This window comes from Saccharomyces cerevisiae, chromosome III, assembly GCF_000146045.2.
Source record: "Saccharomyces cerevisiae S288C chromosome III, complete sequence".
In the NCBI taxonomy this organism is placed as follows: Eukaryota; Fungi; Ascomycota; class Saccharomycetes; order Saccharomycetales; family Saccharomycetaceae; genus Saccharomyces; species Saccharomyces cerevisiae.
In genome coordinates, this window is record NC_001135.5 from 246,615 (window position 1) to 262,707 (window position 16,093).

At 40.6% G+C, this 16,093-nt stretch overlaps 10 protein-coding genes across 10 annotated transcripts; 6 read left to right on the forward strand and 4 right to left on the reverse strand.

The window, feature by feature from the left end:
* Window positions 1-348: 348 nt before the first annotated feature.
* SOL2 (Sol2p) lies at window positions 349-1,296 on the forward strand (the record flags this gene model as incomplete). Its single annotated transcript, NM_001178815.1, has 1 exon — window positions 349-1,296. One exon carries the CDS (start codon window positions 349-351, stop codon window positions 1,294-1,296), a length of 948 nt encoding a protein of 315 aa, NP_009999.2.
* A 122-nt stretch (window positions 1,297-1,418) lies between these two features.
* ERS1 (cystinosin-like protein ERS1) lies at window positions 1,419-2,201 on the reverse strand (the record flags this gene model as incomplete). Its single annotated transcript, NM_001178784.1, has 1 exon — window positions 1,419-2,201. One exon carries the CDS (start codon window positions 2,199-2,201, stop codon window positions 1,419-1,421), a length of 783 nt encoding a protein of 260 aa, NP_010000.1.
* Window positions 2,202-2,360: 159 nt separating this feature from the next.
* On the forward strand, window positions 2,361-2,588 carry EGO2 (Ego2p; the record flags this gene model as incomplete). Its single annotated transcript, NM_001184529.1, has 1 exon — window positions 2,361-2,588. The coding sequence occupies one exon, from the start codon at window positions 2,361-2,363 to the stop codon at window positions 2,586-2,588; it is 228 nt and encodes a 75-aa protein (NP_878058.1).
* A 90-nt stretch (window positions 2,589-2,678) lies between these two features.
* On the reverse strand, window positions 2,679-3,431 carry FUB1 (Fub1p; the record flags this gene model as incomplete). Its single annotated transcript, NM_001178785.1, has 1 exon — window positions 2,679-3,431. One exon carries the CDS (start codon window positions 3,429-3,431, stop codon window positions 2,679-2,681), a length of 753 nt encoding a protein of 250 aa, NP_010001.1.
* A 192-nt stretch (window positions 3,432-3,623) lies between these two features.
* On the reverse strand, window positions 3,624-6,014 carry PAT1 (deadenylation-dependent mRNA-decapping factor PAT1; the record flags this gene model as incomplete). Its single annotated transcript, NM_001178786.2, has 1 exon — window positions 3,624-6,014. One exon carries the CDS (start codon window positions 6,012-6,014, stop codon window positions 3,624-3,626), a length of 2,391 nt encoding a protein of 796 aa, NP_010002.3.
* A 216-nt stretch (window positions 6,015-6,230) lies between these two features.
* Window positions 6,231-7,559, forward strand: PTC6 (type 2C protein phosphatase PTC6; the record flags this gene model as incomplete). Its single annotated transcript, NM_001180034.1, has 1 exon — window positions 6,231-7,559. One exon carries the CDS (start codon window positions 6,231-6,233, stop codon window positions 7,557-7,559), a length of 1,329 nt encoding a protein of 442 aa, NP_010003.2.
* A 197-nt stretch (window positions 7,560-7,756) lies between these two features.
* SRB8 (Srb8p) lies at window positions 7,757-12,040 on the forward strand (the record flags this gene model as incomplete). The annotated part of the gene is made up of 1 exon (NM_001178787.1): window positions 7,757-12,040. One exon carries the CDS (start codon window positions 7,757-7,759, stop codon window positions 12,038-12,040), a length of 4,284 nt encoding a protein of 1,427 aa, NP_010004.1.
* A 228-nt stretch (window positions 12,041-12,268) lies between these two features.
* On the forward strand, window positions 12,269-12,655 carry AHC2 (Ahc2p; the record flags this gene model as incomplete). Its single annotated transcript, NM_001178788.1, has 1 exon — window positions 12,269-12,655. One exon carries the CDS (start codon window positions 12,269-12,271, stop codon window positions 12,653-12,655), a length of 387 nt encoding a protein of 128 aa, NP_010005.1.
* Window positions 12,656-12,963: 308 nt separating this feature from the next.
* Window positions 12,964-13,347, forward strand: TRX3 (Trx3p; the record flags this gene model as incomplete). The annotated part of the gene is made up of 1 exon (NM_001178789.1): window positions 12,964-13,347. The coding sequence occupies one exon, from the start codon at window positions 12,964-12,966 to the stop codon at window positions 13,345-13,347; it is 384 nt and encodes a 127-aa protein (NP_010006.1).
* A 349-nt stretch (window positions 13,348-13,696) lies between these two features.
* On the reverse strand, window positions 13,697-15,838 carry TUP1 (chromatin-silencing transcriptional regulator TUP1; the record flags this gene model as incomplete). Its single annotated transcript, NM_001178790.1, has 1 exon — window positions 13,697-15,838. The coding sequence occupies one exon, from the start codon at window positions 15,836-15,838 to the stop codon at window positions 13,697-13,699; it is 2,142 nt and encodes a 713-aa protein (NP_010007.1).
* Between the last annotated feature and the right edge of the window lie 255 nt (window positions 15,839-16,093).

Genomic DNA, 16,093 nt, shown 5'->3' on the forward strand with positions numbered 1-16,093 from the left:
ACCCTAAGTAAAACAACATTAGCTTAGCATCCTCAATTCTTATCGTATGTTGTTGCTGCTATTTTTATCCTATTGTTCCTGGCATCGCTTTTTTACATAAGGTACCAAGGCAAGAGAAAAGACCCGCGAAATTTTCAATTCGAGACATAGGGTTAATACGAAATATGTTAAGGTCTAGTTTCCAAAAAATGAAGAAAATGTGATTAGACATCCTGGGGAAATTAGGTTTAAATAGGGCGGGCGCTACAGGGGTTTTCCTAACAAATTTCAATGATAATAGTGGCATCATCATCGTCATATCCAGTGTAGGTATGGACTAGAACAGAAAGCAATTTGCAGCAAGACAATATGACTACGACGGTACCCAAGATATTCGCGTTTCACGAGTTTTCAGACGTGGCAGAGGCCGTAGCTGACCATGTAGTCCACGCGCAAGACGGTGCATTGGCTCCAAAGAACGAGAGGAAACACTCTGTTCCCAACATCAGCATGAATGCACTGGATATGACGAGAGAGGCCTCTTGCAAAAGCACAGCATCTGCCGCGGAAGGGAAAAGTGGTAGCAGTGGTAGTGGCAGTGGTAGCAGTAAGCCCAAAAAGGAGAAACGGTTCAAGATTGCTCTCTCCGGTGGGTCATTGATCGAAGTGCTACACGAAGGTCTGCTAAAACGAGACGATGTACGGTGGGGAGACTGGGACATTTACTTTGCAGACGAGAGACTTGTACCCTTCAGCTCGAATGAAAGCAATTATGGATGCGCCAAAAGGAAGATTTTGGACCTGATAGACACGGCGAAGTATGGAACTCCGAAGGTGTACCACATTGACGAGTCATTGATTGACGACCCGCAAGAATGCGCTGATAACTATGAAAAGGTGCTAATCCGCGGGTTTGCCGGTAGAGATTCCGTCAAACTTCCGATGTTCGACTTGTTCCTGCTTGGTTGTGCCCCCGATGGTCATATCGCATCACTCTTCCCTAACTTCCAGGACAATCTACGTGAGAAACTTGCATGGGTGGTGCCCGTGGAGAACGCTCCTAGTGGGCCCTCGACCAGAATTTCGCTGACTATACCTGTAATCTGCCATTCTCACAGGGTTACTTTCGTTGTCGAAGGTGCAACCAAGGCGCCCATCATCAAGACCATTATGGAAAGGCCTGAAAAGGGCCTACCTAGCAGTATTGTCAACGAAGGTGCTGCTGGTCGTGTATCATGGTTTGTTGACGACGATGCTCTTACGGACGTCCTCGTCACCAAAAAAAAGTATAAATTCCACCAAGGTTTGTCTATTTAAACCATGCATGTGTGTACATACATACATACACACATACATACATACATACATATATTTATGTATATTTATGTATATATATATATATATATATATGCGTAATTATGCAGATTTCTCCTTGTGTGCTACAGCGGGTACTCTGACGCCAGATCATGGCCTCGAGATCGATATACAAACCACTGCATGATAAAGATGAAGTTGAATATTAAAGTTACCATTGACAGTCCCACTTTTCCAAAATTTGTCACGAACGTATCCAGACTGAAACCTTGATCGTTAGACAACTGCCAAATCAATTGGAGCAGCGAGGCGATACCGCCAGTGACATCTAGAAACACACCCTGAATGGGGAAACAATCCATAGATTTTCTTGTCGAGTTATGCGTCACTTGTGGGATGTACTTGATTAGTGACATCGATATTTTGAGTAAAAACAAATTGTTGCAATACGCCAGAGTTCTTGAGTTATGCCAATCGTACCAGTAGTTGGAGTACATAAATTGTACGGTTAGCAGTGAAAAAATGGCCAGTGATGCGAGTAAAATCCTTAGGTACCATGGATTCATCTTGCGGTGACCTTTACCTGGAAATCGCCAGATTCTCGCTCCAGCTACCACCTGGGTCAATAAGACAACATTCATCAAGCACCCATGCAGGCAATACCAGAAATCAAATTGCGTCAACTTGGGCCTGCCCAAGTCAGACTCATCACCCGTCATTTTCCAGCAGTACAATTGCAAAAATATGGATATGACCAGGTAAGAGTAACCTGCCGTATTTAACATGACAAAATCCATCGATATCGCGCTCGCTGACTTATGGCGCCAATTGGTGATTATCGGTGGATACATCGATATCGACCATGACGTAACATACACGATACCTAGTATATCGTCTAACGACACCATTTTGCTTCGCGTTTGCTTTTGTTTGCTTTTAGTTTTTCTTCCCTTGTTTACATATGGAAACTCACCTTAAAATTTCAAGATTATCAAAAAATATAAAGGATTCCGCTATTAAAGGGCAATACCACAACCTCAAACCAAATCACCTAAACCAAATCAAAGATGGAAGCGGAAAAACAATCTGATATTAAGGGAACCATTGCTTTCGATACTCACGGTAACGTTATAGAGTCTACCGGCGTGGGCAGTCAAAGGATCGAAGATATCGGTGATTTATCGAAAGTTACGCTGGATGCAGAAGGTTTTGCTCAAGTTCAAGGAGATTCGCTACTCGTACACCTGTACAAACGCAATGATATCACTTTAGCTGTATATACCAGCGCTCAATAAATTCTTTCCTTCCCTTTCGACATAGCTATGTCTGTATACTATCTAAAAACTAAATATCACAATAAACAAAGTACTAAAATAAACACCCATTTAAATAAAGCCAGATCCTGACCCTCCAAATCCGCCGGATCCTGAACCTCCAAATCCGCCAGATCCAGGACCAAATGGTTCGTCGTACTTGGATCCAGGCATCCATCCTGGCGGCATATCTTCCCGTCTTGGGGCAGGTCTTCTATTTGGATCGAAAATCATACCGCCTTGGCTACTTGGATTCCCCAGAGGATTGGGAAGCCCTCCAGACCAATCCGGATGGCTTGTGCCAACAGGATACAGATCACCATCCGCATACCCTCCTGCTGGGTTAGCGAAGCTCGGTTCAGTTACCGTAAGTCCGGGATATGGGTTCAACGGTGCTGTTCCCTGGTTTTGTCTTGCTTGTGCCTGGTACTCATCGTCAAATTTTGGCATGTCCGCACTACCTGCAGTTTGTCTTTTAAGTTGTGTCATTATAGGTTTCAGGTCTGGCTCCACAGGTAAGCTTTCTCTTTCTAGTGGCCATTTCAATTCTGTGGGCAATTTAAAATCGCTGTAACCCACCACACATGCCATGGTGATCGACGTACCATGACGAATAACAACAGTATACTTGTCATTGTCATCCAGAGTCTGAATCACCACTAGCTCAGAGAGAAACGATGTTGAACCCTTCTCACTGGGAGAATCTTTAATGCGAAAACTCACTTGGCATGATTTGGTTCCCTCTGTATGGCGTGACACCACCTCAGTTTTACCGATGGACTCCAACACTAGTTCTGCTACCAGTTCAACCTTATTCTCAATCATTGTTTAACTCTTGCGTTACTATGGTGGTATTATTGATGCTAATACGGGTTTTTTATGAAAAAAAAAGGATAACAAACTTATATAAACTTATATAAAAACATATACAATAAATGATCTACAAAGGGTAGGAAATAAAAAATAAGGGAGAAAAAAAAATACATGCGTAAGTACATTAAAATTACAGGAAAAATCTTACTTTAGTTCTGATATTTCACCATCGCGATACACCAACCCCATAACGTTTAGGAACAAATTCAAATCTTGGTATAGTTTCTCTTTATTATAAATAATAGATTTTAACTCTGTGTCTAATTCTTGAGACCTCTGAGGTAATACACTCAATTCTTTCTCTTTCTTTTGTAAGGTCTCCGCCTCGTTAATAGTGGCAAAGATTTCATCACGTACTTCATCAATAATGATTCTCTGGTGGTTTAGCTTTCCACTTAGTGCTAAACTAGCTAGGAACTGCCAAATGTATGCTTCATCCATAAACTTGTCATTTTGTAAACGCATGATGTGGTCGTTATATTCCCTTGGAGGGAAAATCAGCTGAATCTTACTTTCCAATGAAGTGAATAATTTATCATAAATCTCATTCCATGTGGAGATTTCAGGAGAGGAAAGAATATTAGATCTTGATGAATCTTGCTTGATTAATGCGGCACGAGAAATCAAAATGGTGATCAAATTTAGACCAATTTTGGAGGTGGTCAAGAACGAAACGTTGTTGTTTCTGATTAACTGTAGCAACAGACCCATAATTTCGATAAAATTGGAGTTATTAGACAAAAACGAGACAATGATCTTTAATATGATCATTTGGAACAGATCGACTTTCTTCAATTGTGTCAAAGTTGGTTTTGGTGTAGTCTTGTAGGAACTCAATATGATGATTTGCAAGTGTGATAATTCATTGAAGATTTTTTGCAGGATTTTCAATTTTTGCTGCTTATCCAAGAAATTAAAAATTCTAGGCATAATCTTGATACCTTTATCAAATGATAGCATCGAAATGAAAGGGTTTACGTCATATGAACTGTCGTCGATGTGAAGGGCCTCCCACATTGCAGTGCTGTCAGTTTGCTGGCCATTCCTCAAGTTAGCTTCCAAGTCTAAAATCTCTTCATAAACTGTTTCAATTAACTCAAGAATGAATTTTTTGCCCCCAGATTTGTTCAAATTTGTGGCACCATTACCGTTGTTGAACGCGTATGAAGATCTTCTTCTTTGCTTAGAAGCAACAGCAGCGGCAGAAGAGCCCGTAGAGGAGGACCCTGAAGAGGCCAAGTCCACGTTGGTCAGAGAGTCAGTGACGTCTTTTAGCGCATCGGGGTCAGAAGGCTGTTGTCTGGGGATCTGCAGTTGTCTTCTTGGATTCTTGCTGTTCAAAGTGGAAGAGATTTTGCCCAGAACCGTGTTTGCTTGCTTATTATCCTGGCTAGAGTTACCAGCAGCCGCTTGTTGATCCTTCAACTTAGAAGGTCTTTCCTTAGCCACAGTGACAGCCTTTTCTACTTGACTTTGCATTCTCTGTAGGGCAATATCGGTTCTCTTATAGCGACCACCGAGTCTGTGTCCAGAATGTTCCAAATACGCCCTAGCAATCAAACCTTTGTTGGATTCGGACGTGATACCGCCTCTTTGGATAATCTTGTAGACCTGGAAGTAGAAATCCTCATTGTAAGGGTCCTCAGTGACAATTTGAGACAACTGATATCTGGTGATGAAGTCCTTATCACGAGGAGTCATTAAACCTGAGTATTTCAAGATTTTCTCCACTTTGGCATGACGAATCTGCAAACGTCTTTGCTCTTCAGGCGACAAATCTCTCTTCGATCTGCGTCCACTTTGCAGAGGCATTTTAGTTGCGCCAACCACAGGGCCTGGAGAAGGAGTGTTGGACATACCGATGGGTGAAGGCGAAGCTTGAACTGGAACTTGTACAGGACCCATTGGCATTTGATTCATATTCACATTAACGCCAGGAGGTGGAGGTGGAGGCGCAAATTGTGAGGGACCTGGTTGACCCGACGCAGGCTGCATTGGAAATTGCTGCTGAGGCGGACCCTGTGGGAGACCCTGTGGATGACCCATGGCGTGGAAATTCATAAACTGTTGCTGCATTTGACGTTGTTGTCTTTCCAAGTCTTGCATCGACAAGATTGGCTGTAGGGGGGCCATTTGCTGCGGAGCAGGAGCCGGAGCCATTGTACTTTGGGGTGAAGGCGCCATTGCTGGAGGTGGTGCAGTAGACCACAAAGATTCCATTGGCTTCAGGTCTAGAGGTCCTGCTGCTGCCGTTCCATCGGTCCTAGGGCCGCTAATTCCTTCTGCAGTAGCTGCAACATATGATCTAGCCGTGGCACCGACGCCATTACCACCAATTGCGTTGCCGCTGCTGCCGCTGCTGTGAGGATTTCCAAAATCAAAGTCGGTACCAACCTGAACATTATCACCAAATGTTTCGTCGTTCAAATAGTCGTTCTCCTCAAGTTCGTGCTCGCCATAGCCCTTGTAACTCTCTTCAAAGTCCAGAGGACCATCCCGCGCATTACCGCTATTTTCTAACCCAAAGAAGGACATTGCTAGTGCTTCTTGCTGCTCTTACTTCCGGTTAAAACCTTTGCTTCCTTCAAGGTGTACATGTTTCTTTTCATTCACCTTGTTTCTTTCTTTAAAAAGAGGAAGAGGAAAAAAAAAATTTCGTGTAATGCGAGAAGAACAAATAGGGAAGTGATAACAATAGTATCAATAACAGGCTGCAATCGGGGCAATTAAGCATCAGAAGAGGGGAATTTGATGCGGCTGGGGAATGCTTATGCGTATTGCAAGCCGTCGCAAAATGTTGGGCTGAAGCTGGACTTGTTACGGGGTCTTCCAGGGTACGTGGGTCACGCCACGAGTAGGATCAACCGGTTAGAGAACCAGGACAATTACTCCATTAAAATGATGCGGTCGTGGCCTAATGCGTATGGAAGTGCCCTGAACTGCTCTGTATTCGATGGCCATGGGGAGAAAGGTGCGCAACTGTCACAGTTGTTAGCCGATAAATTGTGCAGTAGCCTGGATTTCCCTGAACCCTCCTGGGACAAGCAGGACTTGAAGAAGTTGGTACAGGAATATGCAAGAAGGTTTCCCGAGGGAAATTACTGGAAACATAAGCTGTCCACGTTTGAAAAATTCTACAACAAGTTTATAAAGAACTGCAACTCGAAACAAGAACTGCTGCTGATGAAGGAGGGCGATAGTGCGATCCTTGGACAAAATGGTGGCAGGATGATTTTTGATAAAATGGGGAATATTATTGACAAAATTGCACTGCTCACTGAGCTAGACCGTCTGCGATTGTTCTACGGGTTTGCCAGGTTCGATCTCGACCAATGCTGCGGCCTGGGCACCGCAGCGGGGTCCACAGCGTCGTCCATATTTCTATATCCGTATGATGATCCGAATGCACCCATTGATGAGGGGAAAGACGATGACTCGTGGATCATATCGCACTCTGGATTGCTCAAACTCATTGTCACGCAGGTGGGCGACTCTAAGATCATCCTCTGCGATCAAGACGGGATTGCACACGCATTAACAACAACTCACCACATCAATTCCAGTAGGGAACGACACCGTTTGAGCATAGACCCTTCTCGATTGGACCCAGACGCCTTTGGAGAGACAAGGTTTTTGAATAATTTCGCCAACACTAGATCGTTTGGTGATGTCGCTGGGAAACCGTATGGTATATCTAGTGAGCCGGATATTTTCTCGTTTCTTGTCGGAAATACCTTGCATTTGCCGCGATCTGAAAGGTCGAAGCTGCCCTTCAATGGTGATGAATGCTTCCTGGCGCTTGTCACCGACGGCATCACCAATAAACTTGCAGACCAAGAGGTTGTTGACCTCATCACCTCTACGGTGAACTCCTGGGGACTGAAAAAGGCGACTCCTCAATTTGTTGCAGAGGAGACAATCAAATTTATTCAGGCAATAGCCACTAAACACTCAGACAACGCCACTTGCGTGGTGGTTAGGCTTTCCAATTGGGGCAACTGGCCCAATGTTGACAGAACTGGCCCCCAAAGAGAAACCAAACTAATGAATGCACAATCTAACGAAACAAAATTAAACTAAACACCCCCCTGGGTGGAAACAAGTCCTAGATAATCATCTTTTGTATTTTTTTTCTTCCTTTTATTAGTATGTATACATATATATTACTTTTTATATTCTTTATAGCGCATTTTAAACACCTTTCTGAAAAAATGCTGAGATTTTTGATGCTAATCGAAAGATTAAAAAAAGGTCTATAGAGGTAAGCCAATAACGCGATGAATAACGGTTCTGGTCGATACTTGCTGACTCCCCCAGATGATCTTCACCCCTATGTGCCAAGCTCGAAACCTCAGGAACAAGTATACCCTGATTTCAAGCCTTGGGAGCACACTGCAGCAGAAGATCAAATCCTAGCAAACTTTGTGGCTAAGGGCTTTTACCATACACCAATGGTAAATTTCGAGTCCATATCTGCGAGATCATCTGTTCATGAATCATTAGTCACTCAATCCAACATTCTTTCCCAGCAATTCGACAAAATTATCAAGATTAGAGAAGACCACATTAATAAGATCCCCTCAAATTCCACGACGACATTACACGGGCCTGGTTTTCAGTTGCCTAATAGAATAACCCTTACTGATCATAGAAAGGAAACGTGGTTGCATGAATTGAGTTCGTCTCACACTTCGCTGGTCAAAATTGGCAAGTTTATACCTCACGGCTTGAAAAGAAGGCAAGTCATCGAGCAGTGCTATTTAAAATTTATACCATTGAAAAGGGCGATTTGGTTGATAAAGTGCTGCTATTTTATCGAATGGAAATCGAACCACAAAAAGAAGAGGTCAAATGCTGCTGGGGCAGATGATGCCATTTCCATGCACCTGCTAAAGGACTGGACGGATACCTTTGTATACATCCTGGAAAAGCTCATCTTTGATATGACAAATCACTATAACGATTCTCAACAACTGCGTACGTGGAAGAGGCAGATTTCTTATTTTTTAAAACTTTTGGGGAATTGCTACTCACTAAGATTGATCAATAAGGAAATCTTTCATCATTGGCTTGTAGAGTTTATAAATAAGATGGAAAACTTCGAATTTTTGCCATTATCTTTACATATTTTGATGATTTTTTGGAACGACATCTGCCAAATTGATACAAATGCTCCTGTTGCGGCTACAATAACATCAAGTCAAAAAGAGCCCTTCTTTCTGGTAACAAAAATCACTGATATGCTATTGCACAAATATTATATTGTTTCCAGCAGCAAATCAATGATAAATGACGAGAACTACATCATCAATGATATAAAGAAAAACAACAAGATAAAGTTGAATATTCTCAAAATATTATCCAGTTTAATTTTGAAAATTTTTCAAGAACAATCTTTAGAGGTGTTTATATTTCCCACATCTAACTGGGAAATTTACAAGCCCTTACTTTTTGAAATAGTCTCAAACGCCGACACTAATCAAAATTCTGATATGAAGAAAAAATTAGAGTTAATTAGTTACAGAAACGAGTCATTGAAGAATAATTCTTCTATACGAAACGTAATAATGTCTGCCAGCAACGCAAATGACTTTCAATTAACTATCGTCACCTGTAAACAATTTCCAAAACTATCATGCATTCAATTAAATTGTATAGATACTCAGTTCACCAAGCTACTGGACGATAACCCTACAGAATTCGATTGGCCCACTTACGTTGACCAAAATCCCCTTACAATGCATAAAATTATTCAATTAATTCTCTGGTCCATACATCCATCAAGGCAATTTGATCACTATGAATCTAATCAACTGGTAGCGAAATTATTACTATTGCGAATAAATTCAACAGATGAGGATTTGCACGAATTCCAGATAGAAGATGCCATTTGGTCATTGGTTTTCCAATTAGCCAAAAATTTTTCGGCCCAAAAGAGGGTGGTATCATATATGATGCCTTCTTTGTATCGCCTGCTTAATATACTAATTACTTATGGCATCATTAAGGTCCCTACGTATATCAGAAAGCTAATCAGTTCCGGCCTACTTTATCTCCAAGATTCCAATGATAAGTTTGTGCATGTCCAGCTGTTAATTAACTTGAAAATTTCACCGTTGATGAAAAGTCAATACAATATGGTATTGAGGAACGTTATGGAATATGACGTTAAATTTTATGAAATTTTTAATTTCGACCAACTCGTGGAAATCACAGAACAAATCAAAATGCGAATACTCTCCAATGATATAACTAATTTGCAACTGTCGAAAACTCCTCTGAGCATTAAAATCATGGTTGCAGAATGGTACTTATCACATTTATGTTCCGGTATTTTATCTAGTGTTAACCGCACAGTGTTGCTAAAAATATTCAAGATTTTTTGTATCGATCTGGAGGTTTTCCACCACTTTTTTAAGTGGATCGAGTTTATTGTCTACCATCAATTGCTAAGTGATATAGAATCTCTGGAGGCATTGATGGACATCTTGCTATGCTACCAAAAATTGTTCTCACAATTCATTAATGACCATATTCTTTTTACGAAGACGTTCATATTCATTTACAAGAAAGTTTTGAAAGAAAAAGACGTGCCTGCTTATAATGTGACTTCATTTATGCCATTCTGGAAATTTTTTATGAAAAACTTCCCTTTTGTTTTAAAGGTGGATAACGATTTAAGGATTGAGTTACAATCTGTTTACAATGATGAGAAATTGAAAACTGAGAAGCTGAAGAATGATAAATCAGAAGTCTTGAAGGTGTATTCCATGATCAATAATTCAAACCAAGCTGTTGGACAGACTTGGAATTTTCCCGAGGTGTTTCAAGTAAACATCAGGTTTCTACTACACAACTCCGAGATCATTGATACAAATACAAGCAAACAGTTCCAGAAAGCACGAAACAATGTCATGCTTTTGATTGCCACTAACTTGAAGGAGTACAATAAATTTATGTCCATTTTCTTGAAAAGGAAAGACTTTACTAACAAAAATTTAATTCAATTGATCTCTCTAAAACTTCTAACTTTTGAAGTGACGCAGAATGTGTTGGGGCTCGAGTATATTATTCGATTATTACCAATAAACTTGGAAAATAATGACGGCTCATATGGTCTGTTTTTGAAGTATCATAAAGAACAATTCATAAAGTCAAATTTTGAGAAAATTTTACTTACATGTTATGAATTAGAAAAAAAATATCATGGCAACGAATGTGAAATAAATTATTATGAGATCCTATTGAAAATTTTAATAACTTATGGGTCATCTCCCAAATTACTTGCAACATCTACAAAAATCATTATGTTGTTATTGAATGATAGCGTGGAAAACTCATCTAATATTTTGGAGGATATTTTGTACTACTCAACTTGTCCGTCGGAAACCGATCTTAACGATATTCCATTGGGTAGTGGACAACCAGACAATGACACTGTTGTAACCAACGATGATAAAAGTGACGATGATGATCACACAGTCGACGAAATTGATCATGTAGAATATTACGTTATGATGGACTTTGCCAATCTTTGGGTTTTCCAAGCGTTTACCTGTTTCTGCATCAAAAAAATCATGGAGAATAATGAGCCAGCAATGGCAATGGAAGACTTGAAGAACTTCATATTCCAAATTATCGAAATAACTAATTCTAATGATTTATGTTCACAAATATTTGACCAACTGAAGGATATGCAGACCATTGAGATGATAACCCAAATAGTGGAGAAAGATTTCTGCACTTCTTGTTTGCAAAACAACAACCAAAAGATAGATGATAATTACATCGTTGTGGTGATCGAGATTATAACGTCATTATCGATGAGGTTTCAAAGAGAAACTTCTGGTATGATAGTTATTTCCATGGAGAACTATCATTTACTAATAAAGATCATAAGACAATTAAGTGAACTGAACGAAGGAAATTTATCTAAGAGAGAAATCCAAATAGATGCCGTCTTGAAAATTTTTAGCTTTCATCAGGATTCCATTTTCCAACGCATCATCGCTGATTTATCAGCTGATAAACCCACAAGTCCATTCATTGATAGCATATGCAAGCTGTTTGATAAAATATCATTTAATTTAAGATTGAAGCTGTTCTTGTACGAAATTTTGTCTTCATTGAAATCATTCGCCATCTATTCATCCACAATTGATGCCCCAGCATTCCACACAAGCGGTAAGGTCGAACTACCGAAGAAATTGCTGAACTTACCACCATTCCAAGTGTCCTCTTTCGTTAAGGAAACAAAACTTCATAGTGGCGACTACGGGGAAGAAGAAGATGCAGACCAAGAAGAATCGTTTAGTTTAAATTTAGGAATCGGCATAGTTGAAATAGCGCACGAAAACGAACAGAAATGGCTCATTTATGACAAGAAAGATCATAAATATGTCTGCACATTTTCCATGGAGCCGTACCACTTCATCTCCAACTATAATACCAAGTACACAGATGACATGGCTACAGGCAGTAATGATACGACTGCGTTTAACGATTCCTGTGTAAACCTGAGTCTTTTTGATGCTCGGTTTGAGAGGAAAAATCCACATTGATCTCAGAATATATCCAAATGGATAAATTATAAATTTACCAATAACAGTAATTATGTGTCAGTTTTAATACCCAACCAATTGATTCCTCTAAATGATACCGTACCAAATGACATGTTTGCCACCGATTATAAAACTGGGGTTTATGAGCGATGGTTAAGGAGGATTAAGACAAAGTGCTCATCCGCTTACAAGATCAGTACTAGCGTGTACCAGTCTATTTAAACTGGAATGATCACCCCAAAGGGAACGCACGATGCTGTGGCCAAGTTTCAAAAAACTGACCTGCATCAAGATCTCGATTACATCGTACTGCAACAACGAAGAACACAGCTAGAGACGCTTATTAACGAAAGAGAATCTTTTGTCAAGAATCTGTGTTCTCTTTTCCACAAAATTCAAAATACCAAGAATTACCAGGAATTTGTTGATGTATTGGCGGAGAATAGGGATTTACTGCGAGAAATTTTCACTGTAGAGAACGGATTTCAAAAGCAAAAATGGATTAGCAACGACGACATTCCCCAGATAGACTGGGACAAGTTTGCCCTAGATATCAACGCTTATATAGCAGAGAACGATCAATTGTTGGCTTTGTATGAAGATGGCTTATTATGATCAAATAGCGGCTATGGACATTTTTAAACATATATTTATATATATATACATATATGCGTATATTGCATAAATCACAAAGAAGAACAACGCCCTAGATATAGTGACCCAAAATATTATGTTTAAGTTACTGGTTGGGGTTCATGTACATTTTTCACTATCTTTTAATTCCAAATGTGGATTGTGCTTCTGCAGATTTTGTTGCCTAGTATTCTGTGATGGAAAAAATTGCCCCGATGAGATATAAAATGAGCTAGCCCCCTAACCAAAGAAAGCAGGATTGGTTAGTACATAGAGAAACCAAAGCTGTTATGTTGTTCTATAAGCCTGTGATGAGGATGGCGGTGAGACCGCTAAAAAGCATAAGATTCCAGTCCTCATACACCAGTATTACTAAATTGACGAACCTAACAGAATTTAGGAATTTGATCAAGCAAAATGATAAACTAGTCATCGATTTTTATGCTACTTGGTGTGGCCCCTGTAAGATGATGCAACCACACTTAACGAAATTAATTCAGGCTTATCCAGATGTAAGATTTGTCAAGTGCGACGTGGACGAATCACCAGATATTGCCAAAGAGTGTGAAGTGACGGCTATGCCCACCTTTGTTCTTGGCAAGGATGGCCAACTCATCGGCAAGATCATTGGAGCTAACCCTACTGCTTTAGAGAAGGGAATCAAAGATCTATAAATTTTATATTCATGAGCACATGTAGTTTTTTTTTTTTTAGTTTTAAATATAAGAAAAAAGATAGTATATATATATATATATATACATATACATATAAAAGGAAAGTAAGCTTATACAATACACAAATAAATTCATATCAAAGAATAATGAACCGCAATATTCAGAAACACAGGAAAAGGAGGGGAAGGGATGAATGGTGAGGAAAGTAACTGTTTGTTTTAAAGCGTACCTGGATCATAACATAACAAATAAGTAGATAAAAAAGAATAGAGAGAAAGATATAATGACAATGAATTGAAGAATAGTTTAGTTAGTTACATTTGTAAAGTGTTCCTTTTGTGTTCTGTTCTTAATTTGGCGCTATTTTTTTATACTTCCAAATCCTTGCTTTACAATCACCGCTACCAGTAGCAAAAACGTTATATTCTGGACCCAGCGGAGACCCGTTTGCCACAGCCACAGATATAACTGAATTCCTATGACCTTGCAACATCAATAACGGATTGCCGGATTTCTTATCCCAAAACAGGACACCACGATCTTTGGAACCGGACAAGATGTACTCATCATTTTGTGTGGTGGCCACGGACAATACAAAGTCTTTATGCCCGATATACGTAACTTCACAAGTGCCGGAATTTGGAGTTTTCGAATCGCTCTTGTTGTTTGCATTCTGCAAATTCCAGAGCTTAACAGATCTATCTAATGAGCCGGATACAACGCTTTGTCCATCTCTAGTGAAGACAACGCTATAAACAGAGTCCTTGTGGCCTGTACCGGATTCGTTTTCCGAATCTAGTCTTTCCACCAAGAATCCGGTCTCGGAATCCCAAACTCTCACAGCACGATCTAGAGAACCAGCAGCGATGTATTTACCATCACCTGGTGATACAGCGACGGTGGTAACACCATCTTCAATGGATAAAGTCAATGAACACTGGCCTGTACGTAAGTCCCAAATACGAACGGTACGGTCACCAGAACCGGAGACTAATTTGTCACCTGAGGGAAAGTAGTCCAATGAATAAATATCTTGTTCGTGGCCTTGAAGAATCATAACAATCTTTCTATTTTCAATATCCCAAATTCTAATCAGTCTGTCTTCAGCACCTGTTGCCAAAAATTTCCCATCTGGAGAAAAACACACTGAACGGATATACAAGTCGGATGATGGGGAAGACGAAGTGTTCAGGTTTTCCACATCTTTTGCCAATTCTGCTGCCGAAGTCATCGCTGTGGTAGTAATTGTGGTGGTAGTAGTGGTTGTCATTGTATTGTTATCCGTGGACGTGGTGGTGTTATTTTCAGTGATCGAATTTCGATGGTTATTGGCAGCAGAATCGTCAGATAGACGGGCCACCAGAGAACCATCTGAAACGCGATACACTTGAGTAGTTTTGTTGCAGCCTGTGGCTAAGTATTCACCATCGTTACTGAACTTCACGCAACAAACAACTGAAGTATGATCCAAAGATTTGTGTAACTCAACGTCAATTTCTCTTGGTAGTGCCGGGTTGTATAAAATATAATAATCATTTGTTTGCTTCTTCAGAGCATCGGGAACAGACTGGGAATCTAGATCCAAAAGGAAAGGTGGGATAGGTTTAGAGTGGTTTGCTCTTTGATTATAAGGGACTAAGTAGTGATCCTGGTGCAAACTAGCCGGGGTGGCGTCTTCCTCCTTAGGTTTGATTTCAGTTTCAGTTGCGGTGGTAGTGGTGGCCGTGGTGGCGGATCCGGTGTCATTTATCTTCGAGGTATTATTATTTTCCGGTTCAGTTTCTTTCAACGTAGATTCAGGTGCCTTGACAGAGGGTAAAGTAGTGGTCTCTTTAGAAGTAGGAGATCCGTTGATGGCTGTGTTACTCAATGGTGCCACGGAAACCTGGGGAGGTGGTTGCTGTTGTTGAAGTTGCTGCTGTTGCAGTTGCTGTTGTGGTAGTTGTTGTTGGGCGTTTGAGGACACCACAGGCAAAGTGGTGGTAGGCAACTGTGAGCCAACCAGATTAGGACGGCTAGCTTGTACTGGGAAGGCCGATGGCGAACCAGTAGTTGTGTTTGCTGCTGGAGTGGCGGTGGCCGAAGTAGTAGCCGGTGGTTGTTGCGCAACTGGAACAGATGCAGATGCAGCGGCTAGCTGCTGCTGTTGCTGTTGTAAATGCTGCTGGACCTGTTGCTGCTGTTGCTGTTGCCGCTGTTGCTGGACGGTCAAAGATGCAATTTGATGGTCTCTTTGCTCCAGCCCTAGTTTCAAGTGCTTGATCTCTTCTTCGTACGCGTCCTTCATTTTCCTGTGAGTTAGTTCCAGTTCGTAGACGGTGTTTCTTATCTGCTGCATCTCAGCCAGCTGCTGGTTCATTTTGAAATCGTAATCCTTTTGGTTTTGAAGACGGTAGGTATTTGCCTCTTGTGAGACTTGGAGAAACTCCTGTCTGATGGCATCGAGAAGCTCATTCAGCTTATTCTGCGTATTCGAAACGCTGGCAGTCATATTGGTTTGGATGGAAAGCTGATTTCTTTCTTCCCCTGCTTATCAAAAAAGACAAAAAAACAATAGAAAAAGAGTAGTGGTGTGCGAAAGGTAACTTGGCGTGAAAGAAAATTAAACAATTGCAGAAGGACAGATAGAGGGGCACGTGTTCAGCCAGTTGTTCTTGCTTCGCTGATGTTTATCAATTGGGGGTAGATGGGGGAATTTCTCTCTATTTGTTTACTTATGTACTTGTTATTTTGTTTTGTTGTTTGT